This window comes from Puma concolor, chromosome A2, assembly GCF_028749965.1.
Source record: "Puma concolor isolate L17-30 chromosome A2, mPumCon1.1.hap2, whole genome shotgun sequence".
NCBI classification, from domain to species: Eukaryota; Metazoa; Chordata; class Mammalia; order Carnivora; family Felidae; genus Puma; species Puma concolor.
In genome coordinates, this window is record NC_141668.1 from 92,697,631 (window position 1) to 92,716,953 (window position 19,323).

Consider the following 19,323-nt stretch of genomic DNA (forward strand, 5'->3'; position numbering starts at 1 on the left):
AGAGAGCGAGTGCAGGGGAGGGGCAGAGAGAGAGAGAGAGAGAGAGAGAGAGAGAGAGAATCCCAAGCAGCCTCCACACTGTCAGTGCAGAGCCCGACACAGGGCTCAAGCTCACAAACCAGTGAGTTCATGACCTGAGCTGGAATCCAAACCCAGAGTTGGATGCTTACCCAGCTGAGCCACTCAGACACCCCAGGTATCTTTTAAACCCCTCAAGGCAGTTGGACACAGAAGTATCGAGTTCAGAGACAGGTTAGGCTAGAAGCATACATTTGAGAATCATGCACATATAAATGGTATTTAAAGCCAATGGGCTTGATGAGGTCACCTGCGGAGTCAGGGTGGAGAAGGGAGATATTGGGAGGTTTCAACATTTAGAAACAGGAGGGATGAGGCATATCCAGTAAAAAAGAATGAGTAGATGTGGTCAGGGAGGTAAGAGAAGCAGCAGGAAACAATGGTAAACTGAAGAAAACATCTCCCATGGGCTTCCTCAGCATGGCTGTTTACTTCCTGAACTTCCTCAAGCCAGCAAGGAAACTCTCTGCCCTCAGGGAGGCCCCACTCTCTCTCTCTCTCTACAGGGTCTTTGGCTGATTACATCAAGCCCTGGATAAATTTCTTGACTAACTCAAAATCAACTGCTTTGGGACCTCAATTCATCTGCAAAATCCCTTCACTCTTGCCATATTTTATTGGCTAGAAGGAACAAGGAACAAGGACCACTCACACTCAAGGGAGGGGATTCTACAGGGCTTGACTAACAGGGGTGGGGAGAGTCAGGGGTCTCCTAGAGTCTGTTTGCCACTAAGAGGCTCAGTTGAAAGGGAAACATTGAGGGGCGCCTGGGTGGCGCAGTCGGTTAAGCGTCCGGCTTCAGCCAGGTCACGATCTCGCGGTCTGTGAGTTCGAGCCCCGCGTCAGGCTCTGGGCTGATGGCTCGGAGCCTGGAGCCTGTTTCCGATTCTGTGTCTCCCTCTCTCTCTGCCCCTCCCCCGTTCATGCTCTGTCTCTCTCTGTCCCAAAAATAAATAAAAACGTTGAAAAAAAAAAAAAAAAAAAAAAAAAAAAAAAAAAAAAGAAAGGGAAACATTGAATGCCTCAGGAGAGTGGTGGCAATTGTAGAAGCAATTTCCTTGCGTTGGTCACAGGGAACAGGATGGAGCACAGGTAAACAGAGCGTGGACGTCTGAGTCAATAGGCAGAAGGTAGAGTATGTGAGTGTAGGTGCAAGCAGGCTGGCTGATGTGGAGTTGGGGGCTTATGTTGGTTCCCTTCCCCTTACTGGATCCTCTATATCCCTATTCATCAGGCTATTTCCTTGTTTTCATAAAACTTATTTGAATTCTTGATCAAGGGTAATGGGAGTCTGTATTACATAAAACTTGACATGTCTGAAAATATCCTTATTCTATCTTTAATTTGCTGGATACAGAATTCTGGGTTGGAAATAACTCCTTCAGCACTTGGAAGGTATTGTTCCATTGTGTTCTAGCCTTCAGTGTTGCTGTTAAGAAGTTGGATGATATTCTGAGCTTTTATACTCTTCTGTTTATGTGTAACTGTTCTGAAATACCTAAATTTCAGTACTATAGGCCTGGTGAGAGTGTTTTTCTTTATTGTCCTATGGGCCTGCTCATGGGCCCCTCCGGTCTAGAAATTCACATCCTTCAATTCTGGGAAAAATTCCTGTATGATTTAACAATTTTCTCCATTTATCATTGATTTCTTTCTTGAACTATTATTGGATGTTGAACTTCCTGAGTCAATTCTCTAATTTTCTTATTTTTCTCTTTCATCTTCTAGATTTTTCTTTTATTTTCTGATAAATCCCCTCACTTTAATTTTGAACATATTATCTTGATTGCATTTTTGCTCTCACGGTTTTAATTTCTAGGAGTTCTTATTCCTTTCAAATATAGAATATTGGCTATGGAGCCCGACTGCCTGGGGTCCTATCCCAATACCATCTGTAAGTTGTGTGATCTTGAACAAATTACTTAGTCTCTCTGTGTCTTGGCTTATTCATCTGCAATGTAATAATATACACACATCATAGGGTTCTCCTGAACATTGAATGAGTTGACAGATACAAAGTGTTCTGAATAGTATCTGACAAATAAATGTTAACAATTATTATTGTTTTTACTGTATATCTGAGGATATTACAATGGTTTTAGGATTTTTCTTCTATTTACCACAGTCTTTACTTCTCTGAGTTTATTTTTTAGTTCATTTATTTTGGTTATAGTCTTTCATACTTAAAAGTTTTTTTTTGGAAACCTGATGATCCCTACCTGAATTCACGTTTATGAGGTGTGGGGGGTGATGGTGGGTATTGACTGGTGAACCTCAAAATGGGGTGAAAAGACAGAGAGTTGGGCCCACAAATGTCAGCATCTGTAGGTCTTGCTTCCTGAGCTGGCCAGTCGCCTAAAGAGGAATCCTCCGATTTCCTGCCTGTTAGCAGGTACATTTAGTTCTCAGAATTTTGGGAGTCCAGGGGGGGAAAGAGGCCACTGATCAAAATCAGAATCACCAAATTAGAATCAGTCCCCTTCTCGGTACAGCATCTTATTCCCACAGTCAGCTGTGCAGACCTCAAGTCACGCCCTCTACCTCCTGCTGGAATGAAGGAGCACAGTTGATGGTCTACATAGGGCAGGGGAGGGCCAGAGGGTGGACAGTGTTATCAGCTCCTTCTACAAACATTTCATGAGTCCTCACTCCTTATTCCCTTTCAAAGTCACCCAGTGTCTACAGCTTCTGTGCTCGGTGATACGAATGTTGTCTCGCTTCTCACTGGCTTCCTCTCCGAGCCCTCGCCCAAGCTTGTGTTCCAGTATTCTCCAGTTTGCTAAGTTAGTTCCAAAATTTCAGTAGACAACTCTCATCTGCTCTTGTTTCTTTTCCCATTCCTTTCTTAAAAATGAAACAATTAAAACAATTTTAATTTCTAAAATGCATGTAACCAAGTTTCCCATCTTAACCATTTTTTAGTCTATAGTTCAGTAGTGTGACGTCTACTCACATTCTTGTGCAACCAACCTCAGACGTTTTTCATCTTGCAAAACTGAAACTCTTCACCCATTAAACAGCTTCCCACATCCCCCTCCCCTCAGCTCCCAGCAGCCACCATTCCACTTTCTGTTTCTATGGATCTGACTACACGAGGCACTTAGCATCTAAGTGGATTTATACAGGTTTTGTCTTTTTTGACTGGTTTAATTCACTTAGCACATGGTCCTCAAGGTTCATCTATGTGATAGTATAGGTCAAAATCCCCTTACTTTTTAGGTCTACATAATTTAAAATTGTTTAGTATTATTTTTAATTTTTATTATATTTCTCTTGTTCTTTTATCCTTATGAGTTTATAATTTTGTTTTTATCTTCCCCATTCCTTTGGCCATGGTTTCAGTGGGGCTTCAGGAAGCAGAGATAAACTTGTGAGCCTGACCTAGCCCTTAATAGGAAATCCATATTCTATTTATGACATGTAACATTTAAGGACATATTCTCTGTTGCTTTTGAGAATCTCTTTAACTGTATAAGACTCCTTCAAGGAGAGCACAATAATAAAGTTGCATTAAGTCCTCATTTAACCAAAGAAAAACTTATGCTTTGATGTTAAGCAAAAAAGTTTCTCCAGGGAATTGTCTCCTCAGTATGAGCATAAACTCTCTGCTGGGGAATCTAGCATAGTGGATCTCCAGTTGTGGTCCCCAGACCTGCAGCATATGCATCACCTGGGACTTTGACAGAAATACAAACTCTCAGGCCCCACTTCAGACCTACTGAATCTGACAATCTGGGAGTACAAAACTGCATGTAGAGATCAATCCTTTTAGTCTTATAAGATTTCCAGGCTATGAGGTGGCCATCTGGTAGTAGGTAAATTGTGACGGTTGCCTATCCTACTGTCAGTGCCTAGTTTGGGACTTTTTGTTTCTGAAGAGTCAGGTCTCACCATGTATTTATACTCCCCGACCCCTTTCTTATCCTGCACCCCACTGGCTATACTGACTGAATCAGGAGAGAACCTCTCACTCAAGGCCAGCCAATCCACTGGATGGTCAAGACCAAACCAACTGGATTCCCTCTCTTCAGAATATGAATTGGAAACACCAAAACCGTAGCCAGTGCTGAACTGCTAAAGCTATACAAAACTGAGAGTGATGGCTACTGCGAGCTCTGTGTAGGCACAGCCCCTGTGTCCCCCAGTTGGTCTTTTTGTCTTGAGTGGGTATATATTTCTTGCACCAATGAGCATGATCAGAGACATATTAACTGTGGGTAAGAAATGCTGTCTGATTGGTCATAGTTATGATTATCCATTGCAAACTTGCCCAAACTATGGCTTGTCTAGGCTGTTGTCTTGTGTTGGCAGCTCCATACAAAAAAATTGATGTCTCTGTCCGGTATCTAATTTTCCATGTGTGAAAACAAATTTGGTAGCATTCTCATTTCATTTCGATGCTGAACTCTCAGAGTTCTTTGGCAATTGCTTTTGCTGCTCTTAGAAACTAGTGAAAATTGCTTTGTAAATCAACCACCAAAGAATCAATTTCAGTGATGTTCTTTTAAAGAATTCAAAGATAAATAGTTCCCATAAGCCACCATCACTGCACTCCAAGGTTCAGAAGGAAATATTCTGAAAATGAAAGCAAAGGAAATCACAGAATATTACCCGAACGGTTATGTGGTAGGGAATAAAAGCCAGAATAGGAGTTTAGAAGTGAACGTTTGTTCTGAGAACAAAATTAACATAATAGGACTACCAGGATCAAGCTTTAATTTTTCAGGTCATGGTTTCTGGTTTAAAAATTGATGCAAATAAAAATGATCAGAGAGCTGTTTGCAAAGACGTTTTAAATCCAACATGTCTTCTTTTAATATTATACTATTGTAGAACATCCCAGAATGGGAGAGACCATATAGGTCATCTAATCCAATTATGCATTTCATGCCTGGATCATTTCTATACCCCTAAAGAAATGACAGCCACATGACCCTGCCATTGTGGTTGATGACAGAGGCATCTACCAAGCCTCATATAGTAAATCTACAAAAACCAAACCAAAACCAACATAACAAAAACTACTTTGAAACACAAAATGTAGGATGCTACTTTGAAATAGGGTTCTTGTAAATGGATAAGGAGCGCTCTTTCCTTCTGTTATTCCTGGGGGAAAGAGTGTTATCCACAGTGGCAGCCGCTGGTTATTGTCCCCAGAACTGGTTCTCAGTTTCCGAATGTTTGCTTGGCACATGACTGCTCAAAATAAAGCTCACATTCCCAAGCTTTCCATATAGCTACGTGTTTCAGTCCTATTACTGTGCTACAAATTCTCCCAAAACTTAGAGGTTTAAGCCTTTTTATAATAACAACCTTTCTTTTCTACTCCCAGATTCTGTGGCTCAGGAATTTGGGCAGGGCGTCTGTCTACTTCTGGCTACTTCTGTTATGCTGGGATGACTTCTTTCAAAGCAGTAAAAACCCCATCCAGATTCAAGAAGAGCTGAATTAAGACTTCAACTCTTGATGGGGCAGTGGCAAGGTCACACTGTAGAAGAGCACAGGGACTGGAGATATTTTTGGAGTCACCTTTGGAAAATGCATTCCATCATGCCATGGGTGTAGCCATCTTGACTAAGCTCTGGCCAAGAGGGTATAAGAGGATGGGTGTATTCAACTTACTGGAAGCGTTCGTAGAGGGGTATGCGTGTATCTGTGTGTGTGTGTGTGTGTGTGTGTGTGTGTGTGTGTGTGTGTGTAGGTGGGGGAGTGAAATGCCCCCCCCTTTCAAATATGAATGAGATGACTGGAGATACAGCATTAATTTTAGACCAGAAACTGAGGATTACAGAGCAATGAGCTAGAAGGAGCCTGGGTACCTGAAGTTCATGGAACCACCATACCAGCCCTCAACTGCTTACATTTACATTATAGAGAAATAAGCTTCTATATTGCTTAAGCTACTGTATTTTGCATTTTCTGCCACTTGCAAGCAATGCTAATCTTAATAAAAACATCATAAATGAAGGCAGATGATGCAAATTCATCTTAATTACTGGATCTAGGAAGATAATACATATATGGCTTATATAATGCTTACATGGTTAAGAGTTTGACTAATATTGTCCTCTATGAGGATCATGGTATTTTATAAAAGCTTACCACTTAAAATGCTCAACACAATTAGAAGTACTTTACTATGTTTAAAAACAACATGCTATTATGAGGTAGATAAGGAACAGAAAGAGAGAAATACATTCACTCATGAATGCTTACAAGTTGGTTTATAAACAAAGCGTTCATATCAAGGTGAATTTTTGTAAAAGGAACTAGTTTGCTGTATCTTGATTTCTAGAGTTCGAATTTTCTGAGTCATGTATTTACTCTTTTTTTGTAAGTGGAAAGATAAATCAGAATAACTGAACTTGCCCTTGAAATATTTTATTTACAATATGATGGCCATTGTAGAAAATGAAGTATGCTTTTTAAAAAACCATTTAATTGGCAAAAAGCATTTTTATAATTCAAAATTGTAAACATTTGCAGAATTAAGCCTCATTTCAGAGTCAAGGACTTCTACTTTAAATGTACACGCTTCTAGTTCTATTTCTCTTTATATCAAGTAGCCTATTTTGGAGATATAATTAAAATCACTCAAAGTTAAGGGAAAGGTTTAAAATAAACAATAGGAGCCTCATCAAGCAAAGCTTTTTTTTTTTTTTCTTTAGGACTATCTGCCCTGACCATGACATTTTACTCATAATGTTTCACTATCCTGTTTGAAGGGCATCGACTAACTTTCACAAGGGCCTCATAATGAATGGTGTATTTGTCTTCATAAATAGTAGTAAATGCATCGAGTGGACAATTTACTACTGTCAGTAAAACAAAACATAAACAGGATGTATGGAGGAAGGCTGGATAAAATGCAGCAAAAGAGAAAGAAAGGTGTCACAAGGATGGGGTATTATTTCTTCGTCCAAAAGACAACCAGTAGTACATATGACTTTAAAGCAAAAGACACTGCCAACACTTATTAATGCAACTAGATTCCCGGAGGAAAATAAAATGCCGCTACCGAGGTGGAGGCTGAAGTTTCGGGGCAATTCGCGTGGCAGCAGCTCTGCGCGGTTCCTGGTGCTGAAGGACTTGTGGAATTCGGCCGAGAGGCCCGTCCGCACCGGAGCGAGGACAGGTGGACGGCGAGGTGCACCCCGGGGGCCACCTGCGGCCGTGCTGACAAGAGTCCGCGCCCAGCGCGCGCCCAGCAGCGTCGCCCCACCAACCCCCCGCCGCCAGCCGGCGTCTTCCGCACCGCAACCTTCCCAGTGGCGGTGCGCGGCGCCCGCCGGCGGAGGTTGCCATGGTTTCCGGGGGTCACGTGGGCGCGCTCCGACGCCCCCTCCCGCGCGGCGCGGCGCGGCGCGGGCGCGGGCGCGGGCGCGGCGGGGGCGGGGCGGCCCGGGTGGGGGGGAGAGGAGCAGCGGCGGCGGGAGCGGGAGGAGCCGGAGATGCTGCCAGCCCTCCCGGGGCCGCGCTCGCTCAGCCGCCGCCGCCGGACGGAGCAACCGCGCGCCGGGAGCCGCGGGCCGGGCCAGCCGGGCCGCCGGGGCCCAGAGCGCCGCGCTCGCAGCGGGTAGCGCCGCTAGTGCCGTCCGCGCTCTCTCGGCGGCCGCGGGGCCGCAGGCCGGTCCGGGGAGGCGGCGAGGGCGGCGCCCAGGCGCCCGCCGCCCGGCAGGCAGGATGAGCATCGAGATCCCCGCGGGACTGACGGAGCTGCTGCAAGGCTTCACGGTGGAGGTGCTGAGGCACCAGCCCGCGGACCTGCTGGAGTTCGCGCTGCAGCACTTCACGCGCCTGCAGCAGGAGAACGAGCGCAAAGGCGCCGCGCGCTTCGGCCATGAGGGCAGGACCTGGGGGGACGCGGGCGCCGCCGCCGGGGGCGGTACCCCCAGCAAGGGGGTCAACTTCGCGGAGGAGCCCATGCACACCGACTCCGAGAACGGGGAGGAGGAGGAGGAGGAGGAGGCCGCGGACACCGGGGCGTTCAACGGTGAGGACCCGACCCCCTGCGCGCCCCCGCTCGCCCGCGCCGTTCCCCGACTCTGCTCTAGAATCCCGCAGCTCTGCCCACCCGCCTCTCCCCGCGTTCTCCACCTAGCCTACCTTCCATTTCGCCCACCCCCTCAGCATCCATTTCTGTCTCTCCCACTCGCCCACCTTCCTACTCTGCTTTCGTGTCGTGCCCTCCCCCTCGTGGGGAGGGTGGGGAGGTGGGGAGCTGAAAGGTGACGGCTCTCTGCCCAGCTGCCCCCTCTCGTCCTGGGCTCTCTGGCACTGGACGGCCGGTGTGGGGTGGGCATCTGAAAGACAACTTTCACTGTGGTTGGAGAGATTTCGCTGTACGGATACCATTGTGCGTAGAGGAAACCGGCCCACTTGGCATCCTCTTGCAGCCCTTATATTAATGGGGTGTCCAAAGAGAAAAGGCGAGGGGTATTCAATTGGATTGGCTTTGCTGCCGTTGGGACCGCATGTTCCCTGAAAGGAGCATGGAATTGGACTCACTGGGGCAGATCGAAATTTATGGTAATAACTTTGACACTCTTGGAAACGGAGTGATCTGTTGTTTCCCAATTTACCAATACCGCGTTGTGTTATTTTTGGACACACAACAAAGGATCCTGTTTAGCCGGCAACTCATGGGGTCTTTGGAATGAGGAACCGGGCTAATGGTTTACTTTTTATTTAAAACAAATATTCAATGATTTGGTGTCTTTTAAAAAAACAAAGTATGTGAAAAACACTGTAGGAAGTTCTGAAAGCTTGTTGGTTGTCTTTAGAATGAAAAGCCAGTGAGTAATTGTAAGGACTGTGCCAGACACAAGCTGGAAAGAATGAATGGGAAAGAAAAAGGAATTTTCTCAAATAGCTGCTCCTGACAAGTCCCACCCCTTCTGCTTACAACCCTCTTTCCCTAACACACACAGACACACACACACACACATTTGCAGCCTCCTGTATTTACACTTCATGCCTAAATCCCGTCTTTATGGCATCCCAAGCTGAAATACCGTGGTGTGGAAGGGTTTTCTCTTTGTGGTGTAAGACAGATGTGCATTTCAGCATTGCACCAGTGTGTATTTATTTACACTGCTTGTGGTTTGTGTGTCTGCAGTGTATTCTGTAGAATGAAAACCTTTTAAAGTGTTATTTCCTGGAGTATGTTCCTAGGAAGGTGTTTCTTTCCTTTGCAAATTTGTCCAAATGTGTTATAAAATTAATGTATTTCTAGCTGGCCTGAAACAATCACAAATACCCTGGAAATTTGTGTCCTATGAAGAGAAGAAGAAAAATTGTTACCTTAACAATTTTAATTTTGGACTTTGTAGTATTGCTAGGGATAAGATGATCATAGTCTTTATTGTTCTTTTTGCATAAGAATTTAATCAAGTGCTTTTCTTGCTAGAAACAAGAGAAAGGTAAAAGAAAGCATATTTTAAATTGAGAAGAAGCCAATAATGGATGACACAGAAAGGGCAGAAGCATTTTCTTTTATTCTCCTGACACATGCATGCAAACACACATACATAACACATGCACACACACAAAGGAAAAAAAAAAAAGACTCGTTTCCCAGATTGGAGGAAACTAGGAATTAAGGAGGTGGTAAGAAAAAAACCTGCATATGTTTGAGATGATATATTAATATAACTAAAATATTTTCTAGTATGATACTTTTGAAATACTTTGCATTGATGATTCCATTTTCTCCTTATAACAGTGTATATGGTACACAAAACCGATTTTATTACCATTTTGTAATGAATAAGCCATTAACTTCTAAGCAGCAGGGATCATTTTATATGATTTTTTATGTTCTCCAAGGCACCTTTATTGTAAAAATTACTCTGAGTTTTAATGAATGCTCGTTAGCCGATTGCACTATTTATTTCCCACCCCTGCCCTCAAGGACTTTAAAATTACTTTTTGACTACAGCCAAATTCAATTTGATCATTATCTGATAAACACACATGCATACGTGTATAACAAAAACTTTGGCAGTGGTACTTGCCTCTATTAGGTGCACTAGAATATATCTACTAGAATATCTTCTATTTTAATTAATTCTCCCTTATTGTTACTATTTTTTAAGCATGTAAATTGTGTGAGATCTGCAGTTAAAAAAAATATATATAGACTATCAGGGGTTGACAAACCTTTTTGTAAAGGGCTAGACGGTAAATATTTTAGATGCCCTGAGCAACACAATGTCTCCATTGAATATGTTTTTCTTTCTTTCTTTCTTTCTTTCTTTCTTTCTTTCTTTCTTTCTTTCTTTCTTTCTTCCTTTCTTTCTTTCTTTCAACAACAACATTTTAAACACACATCTGCTCTGGTTGTTGGGGTTGTAGAAAATTGGCCACAGACCAAGGCCATAGTTTGCCTTCCCCTGGCTGGAGTGGGGGAAAAAGTCAAAATAGTACCATTGGGGGGAAGAAAAAATAACAGGAGTGAGCCTATCAGTTTAATGTTTAGTTCCAAAGAATTTCCAAAATATAAAACATCAGGTACCGGGCAATTCTCCTAGCATAGTAAAGATTAAGTACTAGCTGGCGAGTCTTAATTTACTGTGACCCAGCACAAGACCAACTGGGTCGCTCATTCTTAAATTTTAGTATACATCTCAAGGAAGTTTGATTCAGAAATGAATATTACCTGGCACTACTCTAGGAGAGCTTTTGAATAGGTTGGGATCTTTTTTTTTTTTTTTTTTTTTTTTTTAAACAGACTGTCTGGGTCATTCTTATATCCATAGTTCCCTGACCACACTGTGAGAAACACTGATCAACAGATAGCGATGATAATAATGTCTTTGTCTTACTAACATTTACAGAAGTAGCTACCGCTTATTGGCATTTGCTGTATGCCAGGCATTATCTGAATACTTTGATTCATTATCCCAGCTTTATGAGAAAGATGAGGCCGCCACTTGCCCAGTGTTTCACAGCTAATGTGTTGCAGAACCAGGATTGAAACACTGGTGGACCTGGCTCCATCCTTCTCTTAACTCCCAGGTTAAAAGTTAAGAGGAGCTGGGGCCAACATCACGTGAACATCCCTTTTGTGTCAGATTCTACTTGAGACCCTTGATGTGTTTTATCTATAAGGCTCTGATAAATGAACGTGTCCAAGATTACACATGGAACTAGTTAAGTGCCAGAGCCTGGTTTCTTACTTAACATCTATCTGCCCCAAGACCATCAGAGAGTTCTTCCTAAATGAAATTTGTACAATGGACTGACTCACGGATCAGGTTTTCCTGGTTATTTTTCCAGTAATGGTGATGAATTTGCATGGATTGGTTCATACCCACTCTCATGAATCCCTTTAGGACAAGTGATGATATTTATGAGAGGTTGGGCACATTTTTGACAGTGAGGTGGCTTCCCATTTGACTCAGGTAGGGATCAAATATATGACTTTGACCTCAGTGTGGTGGTTGAAACATAGAAGTGAGTCAGAGTCTGGTAGCCTGGTCGTTGATAGCAGTAGGCCAAATGGTCAGATGGGTGAAGGTGGTGTTCTTTCCTGGGGATCTGAAGGATCCCTTTCTCTGCTGGTAGCTCTCCCATTCCCGTTCTGTTTTTTTAATTTTATTACTTGTGTTACTTTCATTTTGCTTTCAATTCTGGATAAAAGGGCAACCTTCAGGTGTTAGAATGATAATGGCATATGGCAATAACCCTTCCAGGGAAGTCTTAAGTCCTTAAAGAAGCTATGATGGAGACTGCCTCCCTCTTCCCCATGCTACAGAAAGCACCTCAAGCATGACATGTTGCTTCTGAAAGGGTAGTATCCCCAGGCTTAGAATATATTAAAAGGGTTTACAGTAGGCCACAAAGAGTTGGATCAGTACCAGCTTGGAGTAGAATCTATGATAATCAATGGTTTCACGTAGGCATCACTGTGAGGTCTTATGTTGCTCAATAATTTCTTCAGTGAAGTTGCTGAAATTATAAAATGAAGTAAATAAAATTCCAAATTATCCCTATAAATTGACAAGTGGTCAGAAGAAAATTAAATTACTTATGGGTACATGAAGATCAAGCTGGAAAAAAAATAAACTGTATACAAAATATAGAGGACTAATTTTCCATATTTTAGAAGAAAAATCTAGAGTTCAAAGTGGGTACACAAGCCAAAAATATAGAATATCTTATAAAGCAAGCATGTCAAGATATATAAATAGAAATTCACCATGTAAAAACTATGACTTAATCCTCTTAACTCTGGCCTATGTCAAATCTTTATTGGAAAATCGTATCTACCTATGATTTTTTTTTACAATTTAAGGGGAATATGGGGAATTTATTAGAGATCCTTAAAATCACAGAAAATATTGGAGCTCGTAGTGGTGGGATGAGATTAAGAGAACAAATTTATACATACATGTATGGGCTTCCTAAGAACCTTCTGTGAAAGTGTTCTTCACCATGCTCATCCTGGGAGTAAAAAAAAACACTTCCACCTATTGACTTCTTGGCCTAATTGACAGTGGGAACATGTAGAGAGTAATCATAGGTTTAATGAATTGTTGCTTTGGCTGATGTATTAGGCTCACTTTTATCTCTGTGTCCTTATTTAGAGCTTGCTCTCTGTGGCCGCTAGAGATGATTATGAGACAAAGCAGCCAATTGTTAGTTCTTCATCAACCTCTTCAATACATTTAATTCGTTTGAAAATGTTCATGAAAGTCAGACAACACTTACTTTCTTTCACATCTGAAGCCCTGTGCTAAGCATACTGACATATAATCACAGTAGTAGTACTCACCTCATAAGATTGTTAGAGGATAAATGGATTAATATTTATAAGGGTCCCTCAGGACAGTGCACATAGCAAGCATTGTTTTCCATGTAAGACAAATGACCTCATTAACATGAAATCTTACAGGAGTGTAAACTTCTTGCAGAATAGCAATTTCATTATATTTTGTGGAAATGAATCTAGTGTTTACACTTTTTAGAGAAATGAAGTAGGAAATGAGCTTACGTGGCAGTTCCACTTGGGATTTAATGTGAAGTTATGTTGCGCAGTAATAAAACCCACATCCTTTCAACTCATCATTTGTAGCTAAGAGCTCCAGACTTTTAAATTAATGAGACTTTATTGCCTTTGGCTATTAGAAATTTACATGGTAAGTTTTAAATTTATATGGTAGCTTTAAATCCTCCTGAAATGGAAATTACATCATTCATGACAATGGCTAAAATATTTATGCCATTATTTTAGTTATGAGCATAAAACAATAATAGAGAAGATTTAAAATTAAAAAAATATTTTGAGTTTAGATGGTGATTTTTAGAGTAGAACAGGTAAAACATTATTCATTTTAATAGTAGTAATAAGTGAATGCTTTGGGGATTGAAATCGGGAAATCAAAGTACTTGAAATAGTGTCTTTTCTCAAACTCTTACCCATCTGTTACTTTAGGCTCAGGGAAAAGGTAGGGTGGGAGGGAGAAAGAGCAGAGTAAAATCAGTTGGGATTTGTGTAAGGTTCTTTGACTAATTTGTACTTTGTCTGAAGAGAGCACAAAAGGAAAACACCAGAACAAAAATTGAAGAATACTTTAATTTGTCTGCATGTCTTAAAAATCCAACTGGTCAACCATTATTTAACATAAGAGAGTTCTAAGCTTTCCATTTGAGGTTGCACATAGGGATGTGCTGGGTCTTGGTAGGATGGAGTAAATATTAAATGGTTATTATTATTGAAATATAGTTGCAAATCCCTTGAAATATAGTTGCAAATCCCAGCCTTGTGGGTTCCAGTAAATTTCCAGCTGTCAAGATTTTGTTCCTGGCTGCCTCAAGAAAACCAAATGTGTTTCTTTTTCAACTGTGTAAATACTGACAAGAGACCTTTGAATTCCTCAGTGGGAGGCTTCTTTGTGATCCATTTAGAAAGTCATGTAATGGGAGTACTAGCAGTTAAAGAAGGCCTTTGGTAGAGGTTGGGGTTCAGTGAAGGAGATTGAGTGACTGACCACAGAGCCTGAGTGGTGTCCACAGTCATTTGATACCAGAAAGGGGCTGGGACCTGGGGTGACCTGTTAGGAGAAGGAACGTATGCAAATTGGAAGGTAGGATGCTGTACTCATTCTCTCATTTACTCACTGTAGAAATATCGAGTGCCAACTCATTCCTTTTTTTTGTCTTAAAAAAAGAAATGATTATTCTCTTAAGTTGACCATCTCTGGACTTCTGAAGAAACAATCCGTTTGTGGGGGCTCATGGGTGGCTCAGTCAGTTAAGCATCCTACTTTGGCTCAGGTCATCAAGTCACAGTTCAGGAGTTTGAGCCCCGCGTCAGGCTCTGCACTGACAGCGTAATAATTTCCTTAACCCCAGTTTGATTGATTTTGGTCTTCTTTTTCATAGAACTATTCCTTACATTTTATGTGCTATTTATATTAACTTACATGTTATAAATTCTTTCTTCCATCAAGGTGATTAGATAAGGTTTAAGAGGCAAGGCTAAAGAGAAGTATTTTTGTACTTTTGTCTTCAGAATTACCAAATTTTTTGTTCTTTGATTTTTTTTCACTGCAGCGAAATTACTTTTAGACTTTATTTTTATGTCAATTGCTTAAGGATAGGCAATGGGAAATAAAAAAGAGTGCAGTGATTTTTCTCAGTTGGATGAATTCTAATCACCATGTTCTTATAGTCCTTCCAGTCTTATCAATACCTTTTAGTTATGGTAGAGTTAGTCATAAAAACCCCACTATGATACTCATCACTGTCTTTATCTTATGGGAGCGAGTTTTGTGTTTCGGAAATTCAAAATGACTCAGACTGTTCCATTATGTAATTATTTTGTGGAAAGAATTTGAGCTAAATTTTTCAGGTCATGGCTTATATGAAAACAAAACAATCTAAAAAAAATCGGAACTGTAAACACAGTTGGTGTAACATTTATAAATGTTTCAGCAATAGGCATTGCCATGTGTAACTTAATATGTTTGGAAACTTAAAAAAAAAAAATCATTCCAGTTGCTGATGTTTAAAAATGGTTCTGCATTAAAAAAAAAAAAAAAAAGACAAAAGGTCAAAATATAAACACATGTTCCACATAAAAATGAAGCCAAGAAGATATACTGTATACAGTTATTCCCATATCTGTTTGGCTAGGGACTGACATTGTTTAACTTATATTAGCTGTTCCAAGACAAAATAGCTCATGAGAGTGATATTGAGGTTTTTTGTTTTTGTTTTTGTTTTTTCATAAAAAAGAAGGCAAAAGCTTCCATTTGTTTAGATACATTTCAGTTGAGCCCAAAAAACATCTTTCCGAAAAGTTATGCTGAATTAAAAAGTGACTCAGCTGTTTCATTTCAATTACTAAAGCTAATGTTTGTTAAATGATGCTCTTTTTATTTAATTATAATTGTTAACATTTTTGGCTGCTGAAGTGCCAGACAGCAAGACCATTTATCCATGTGCCATTTAGGCCTCTCCAAAGTAAGTGATGGAGTCAGGATTTGAATTTGACATTGTGAGTTCAGAGCCCATCTCCTTAACCATGGTACACCTAATTTTCAATAACTCTGATAGCAGGAATATGGTTGAAAAGAACCACGTACCAAAAAATAAGCTATCTACTTTTAACTCTAGAAATATATAGTCTGGCCAAGTGTTGATCTGTCCCTTTTACAGTTGTTTTCTCTGTGTATCCCATTAAAATTAGCACTTCATATACTTTTACAAACTTGACAAAATATTTACTTTTAGAAAAGAACGCCTAATATACTGAGCTATTTAATTCTCAAAACTTTTTATTTATTTTTTTATTAATGTTTTTTATTCATTTTTGAGAGAGCAAGAGACAGAGTGCAAGCAGGGGAGGAGCAGAGAGAGAGGGGACACAGGATCTGAAGCAGGCTCCAGGCTTCGAGCTGTCAGCACAGAGCCCAATGTGGGTCTCCAACCCAAGAACCGTGAGATCATGACCTGAGCCCAAGTTGGACACCCAACCGGCTAAGCCCCCTAGTTGGGCACCTAACCCAGGCGCCCCCTAATTCTTAAAACTTCTTTATTATATACCATCACTAGGAGAATGTATTTGAGTATGAACTCCCAACATATGCCTTTATAAATGCTATGCAGATACCAACATATTAACTTATTTTATACATGACAAATCACCCTACGATATAAACTTTGAAAGGGAGAAGTAAAAAGTAATTGTAAACAAGTCCTAATTTTTTTTCTTTAAGCTGAAGGATTGCTTTATGTTCTTCTTGGTGTGCGTGAACCATTTTGGAGACCAAAACTTAACTTGATATAGTCTGTTAATGTATAAGGTGGCTGTGATGAACTTTGCTTTCCTGATTTAAGCTCCTACATTATAAAGGACCTGTAGGTAGTAGGGGCTTGTGTGTGTTTGTGTGTGTGTGTGTGTGTGTGTGTGTGTGTGTGTGTGTGTGTGTGTGTGTGTATTTTAATAGACATTCATTAGATAAGTTAATTGTTTGACTCAACGGAAGTGTGGTAAAATAGAGAAGAAAATCCTATCTTATGAGAAGGAAATAAGATCCAGGCTTTTTTTTTTTTTTTTTTCTAACTTGTAGTCCTGTCTGCCTCTTGAAGTCCAACATAGATTGTAGAGTACTTGCATTCTTTGTGCAAATTTTGGGGATGTGACAAAGAGAAGCATTCTATTGTAGGTCTTTAGTTCAGCATCACTAAATCATGGACGTGTCAGAACTAAAAGAAAATCAAAGTTTAAACAGTTTAAAGAAATGCAGTTTCAAAGAGTATCTCAGGAGGGAAATCTCTGGAGATGACAGTTGGTCAGGAGAGAGACTTTTCAATATCTCCTTTTTTGTAACTGAAAAAATGTTTATGATATACTTATATTACCTATTAAATAAATTTTAACTGTAAAAAGACATGAAAGAAAGGAAATTCTTTTGTTTCTATCCAGTAAGTAGTAAATAAAACACAGCCTTTAAAAGCAAAACACCAGGGTGCCTAGGTGGCTGTCATTAAGCATCTGACTTTGGCTCAGGTCATGATCTCATGGTTTGGGAGTTCAAGCCCCACTTCAGATAAAAAGAAAAAAAAGTGTGAAGGTGAAGCCCGCTTCTCTCTCTCTCTCTCTCTGCCCCTTGTGAGATTCTCTTTCTCTCTGCCCCTCGCTCACTTGCACCTCCACTCCCAAAATAAATAAAGAAAAGAAAAACACCACCACAACCTTTAGAGGCATACGATACAGCACAAAACTGATATAGCCAAGTATTCTATGAGTTATTTTCTTGGTTCTTAGTGCCCAGTCCTCTTTCCTTATCTTTCTGCCAAATCCCACCCTTTCTCCAGAGGTTAACTTACATTTCACCCCACAAATAATCTTTGCAAGCGTAAGATTCTCTGGTTGACATTAATGCTATCGGAATGGCAGATGAATATGCCTTGCATCTCAGTAAGCTTTGCAGTTGTGAGCTGCCCTTGCCACAGGCAGGCAGGAATATGTAGAAATATGCTCTCTCTCCCCAAAGCTTTCCTGCCCATAGTAGGTGCTCCAGTGTATCTTAAATTAACCTCACTTGAATAGTAAATGTCCATAAATGTGTACTTCTTATGTGATTGAAACTTTCTTAAGGCATGTAAACATTTAAAATCGTCGTCTTTTGGAGCACCTGGGTGGCTCTGTTGGTTGGTTAAGCATCTGACTTTAGCTCAGGTCATGATCTTGCGGTCTGTGAGTTCGAGCCCCGTGCCCAGCTCTGTGCTGACAGCTTAGAGCCTGGAGCCTGTTTTGGATTCTTTGTCTCCTTCTCTCTGCACCTCCCCCACTCGCTCTCTCTCTCTCTCTCAAAAGTAAATAAACATTAAAAAAATATTTTTTTAAATAGCCTTCTTTATTTTTTTTTGAAGTTTATTTGGGGGAGGGGGGAGGGCAGAGAGAGAGGGAAAGAGGCTCCCAACTCAAGCAGGCCCAATGTAAGGCTCAAACTCAGTAACTGTGAGATCATGACCTGAACCAAAACTAAGAGTTGGAGGCTTAACAGACTAAACCACTCAGGCACCCCTAAGATAGTCTCCTAATAATCTTTTACATTAATGCACTTTAAAATGTTTTCATTTCATAGCCTGTCTTCAGCTATGAAGGTTTCGACTTCATTTAAAGATGAGGCCATATTCTTTCAGGCTGATATTTGGTCACTCTGCAAAATGCAGAGAGCACACGCATACAGGCTTTTCTTGCCGGTAAGGACTTCTAATAGCTTTCTAGTTGAGGACACATTCGGACCCACCCAGACTTCTGTGTCACTGCTTCTGCTTACAGGAGCTCCATGCCAAATCCGAAACTAGTCTGTGGCCCTGAACCTGCTTTGTCCTTTTCTCATTCCTCCTTCAAGCCTGAATCTTGCCTACCCCCAAAGCTCCTTTGCCCTCCAGCTTTTCCTCAGGCACCAGCACACCCATTCCCTTTCTTTGAGATTCAGATTGACGTGTCTGCCAGCCTGCTTACCAGCCACCTCCACTTACTTGTTCTTTAGGCGCCTCCAAATAATTTTGTCTTAAAATGTTTATTTTCTGCCTCAGTTATTACCTGCACTACCTTGTCACTTTTCCCCCTCCACTAATGTAATAAACATGGTCAGGAGAGCCCCCTTTGCTTTGCCCCACATTTCTTTTCTTTTTTTTTTTTTTTAATGTTTATTTTTGAAGGAGAAACACAGAGACCGAGCACCAGTGGAGGAGGGGCAGAGAGAGAGGGAGACACAGAATCCAAAGCAGGCTCCAGGCTCTGAGCTGTCAGCACAGAGCCCGACGCAGGGCTCGAACCTACGAAACTGCGAGATCATGACTTGAGCCTGAGCTGTCAGATGCTTAACCAACTGAGCCACCCAGGCACCTCTCACATTTCTTAAATCCAGTAGTTTATGGAAAACAGATTGCTTTTAGTTGCTGAAAACTTAGTGACATGAAAAATCAGAAACAACGGAAATTAAACAAAAAACATGACTTACTTTGTCATGGGGTTTGGATTTGAATCCAAATGGCTGGCTCTGCCATTAATAACTTTTGGCACCTTGAGCAAGTTCCTTTGCCATCTGTGACTCAGTTTTCTCATCTATGAAATGGGAGTAACGATAGTACTCACCAGAGAGGGTTGTTGTAAGAACTGAATGAGTTAACAGTGTTTGGCATAGAGTAAGGTTTGTTAAGGTTTTGGCATAGAGTAAGGTTTGGCATAGAGTAAGGTTTGCACGTTTGTTGGAGGGAGAG

The 19,323-nt window shown here is 41.1% G+C and overlaps 1 protein-coding gene across 1 annotated transcript in view; it reads left to right on the forward strand.

The window, feature by feature from the left end:
• The first annotated feature begins 7,488 nt into the window (after positions 1–7,488).
• The window catches only part of PRKAR2B (protein kinase cAMP-dependent type II regulatory subunit beta), a 103,478-nt gene continuing 91,643 nt past the window's right edge, over positions 7,489–19,323 (forward strand). Inside the window, exon 1 of the mRNA XM_086696943.1 lies at positions 7,489–8,071. Coding sequence (XP_086553069.1) covers positions 7,762–8,071 — 310 coding nt within the window. The 5' untranslated portion in view covers positions 7,489–7,761. The remainder of the gene's footprint in view (positions 8,072–19,323) is intronic.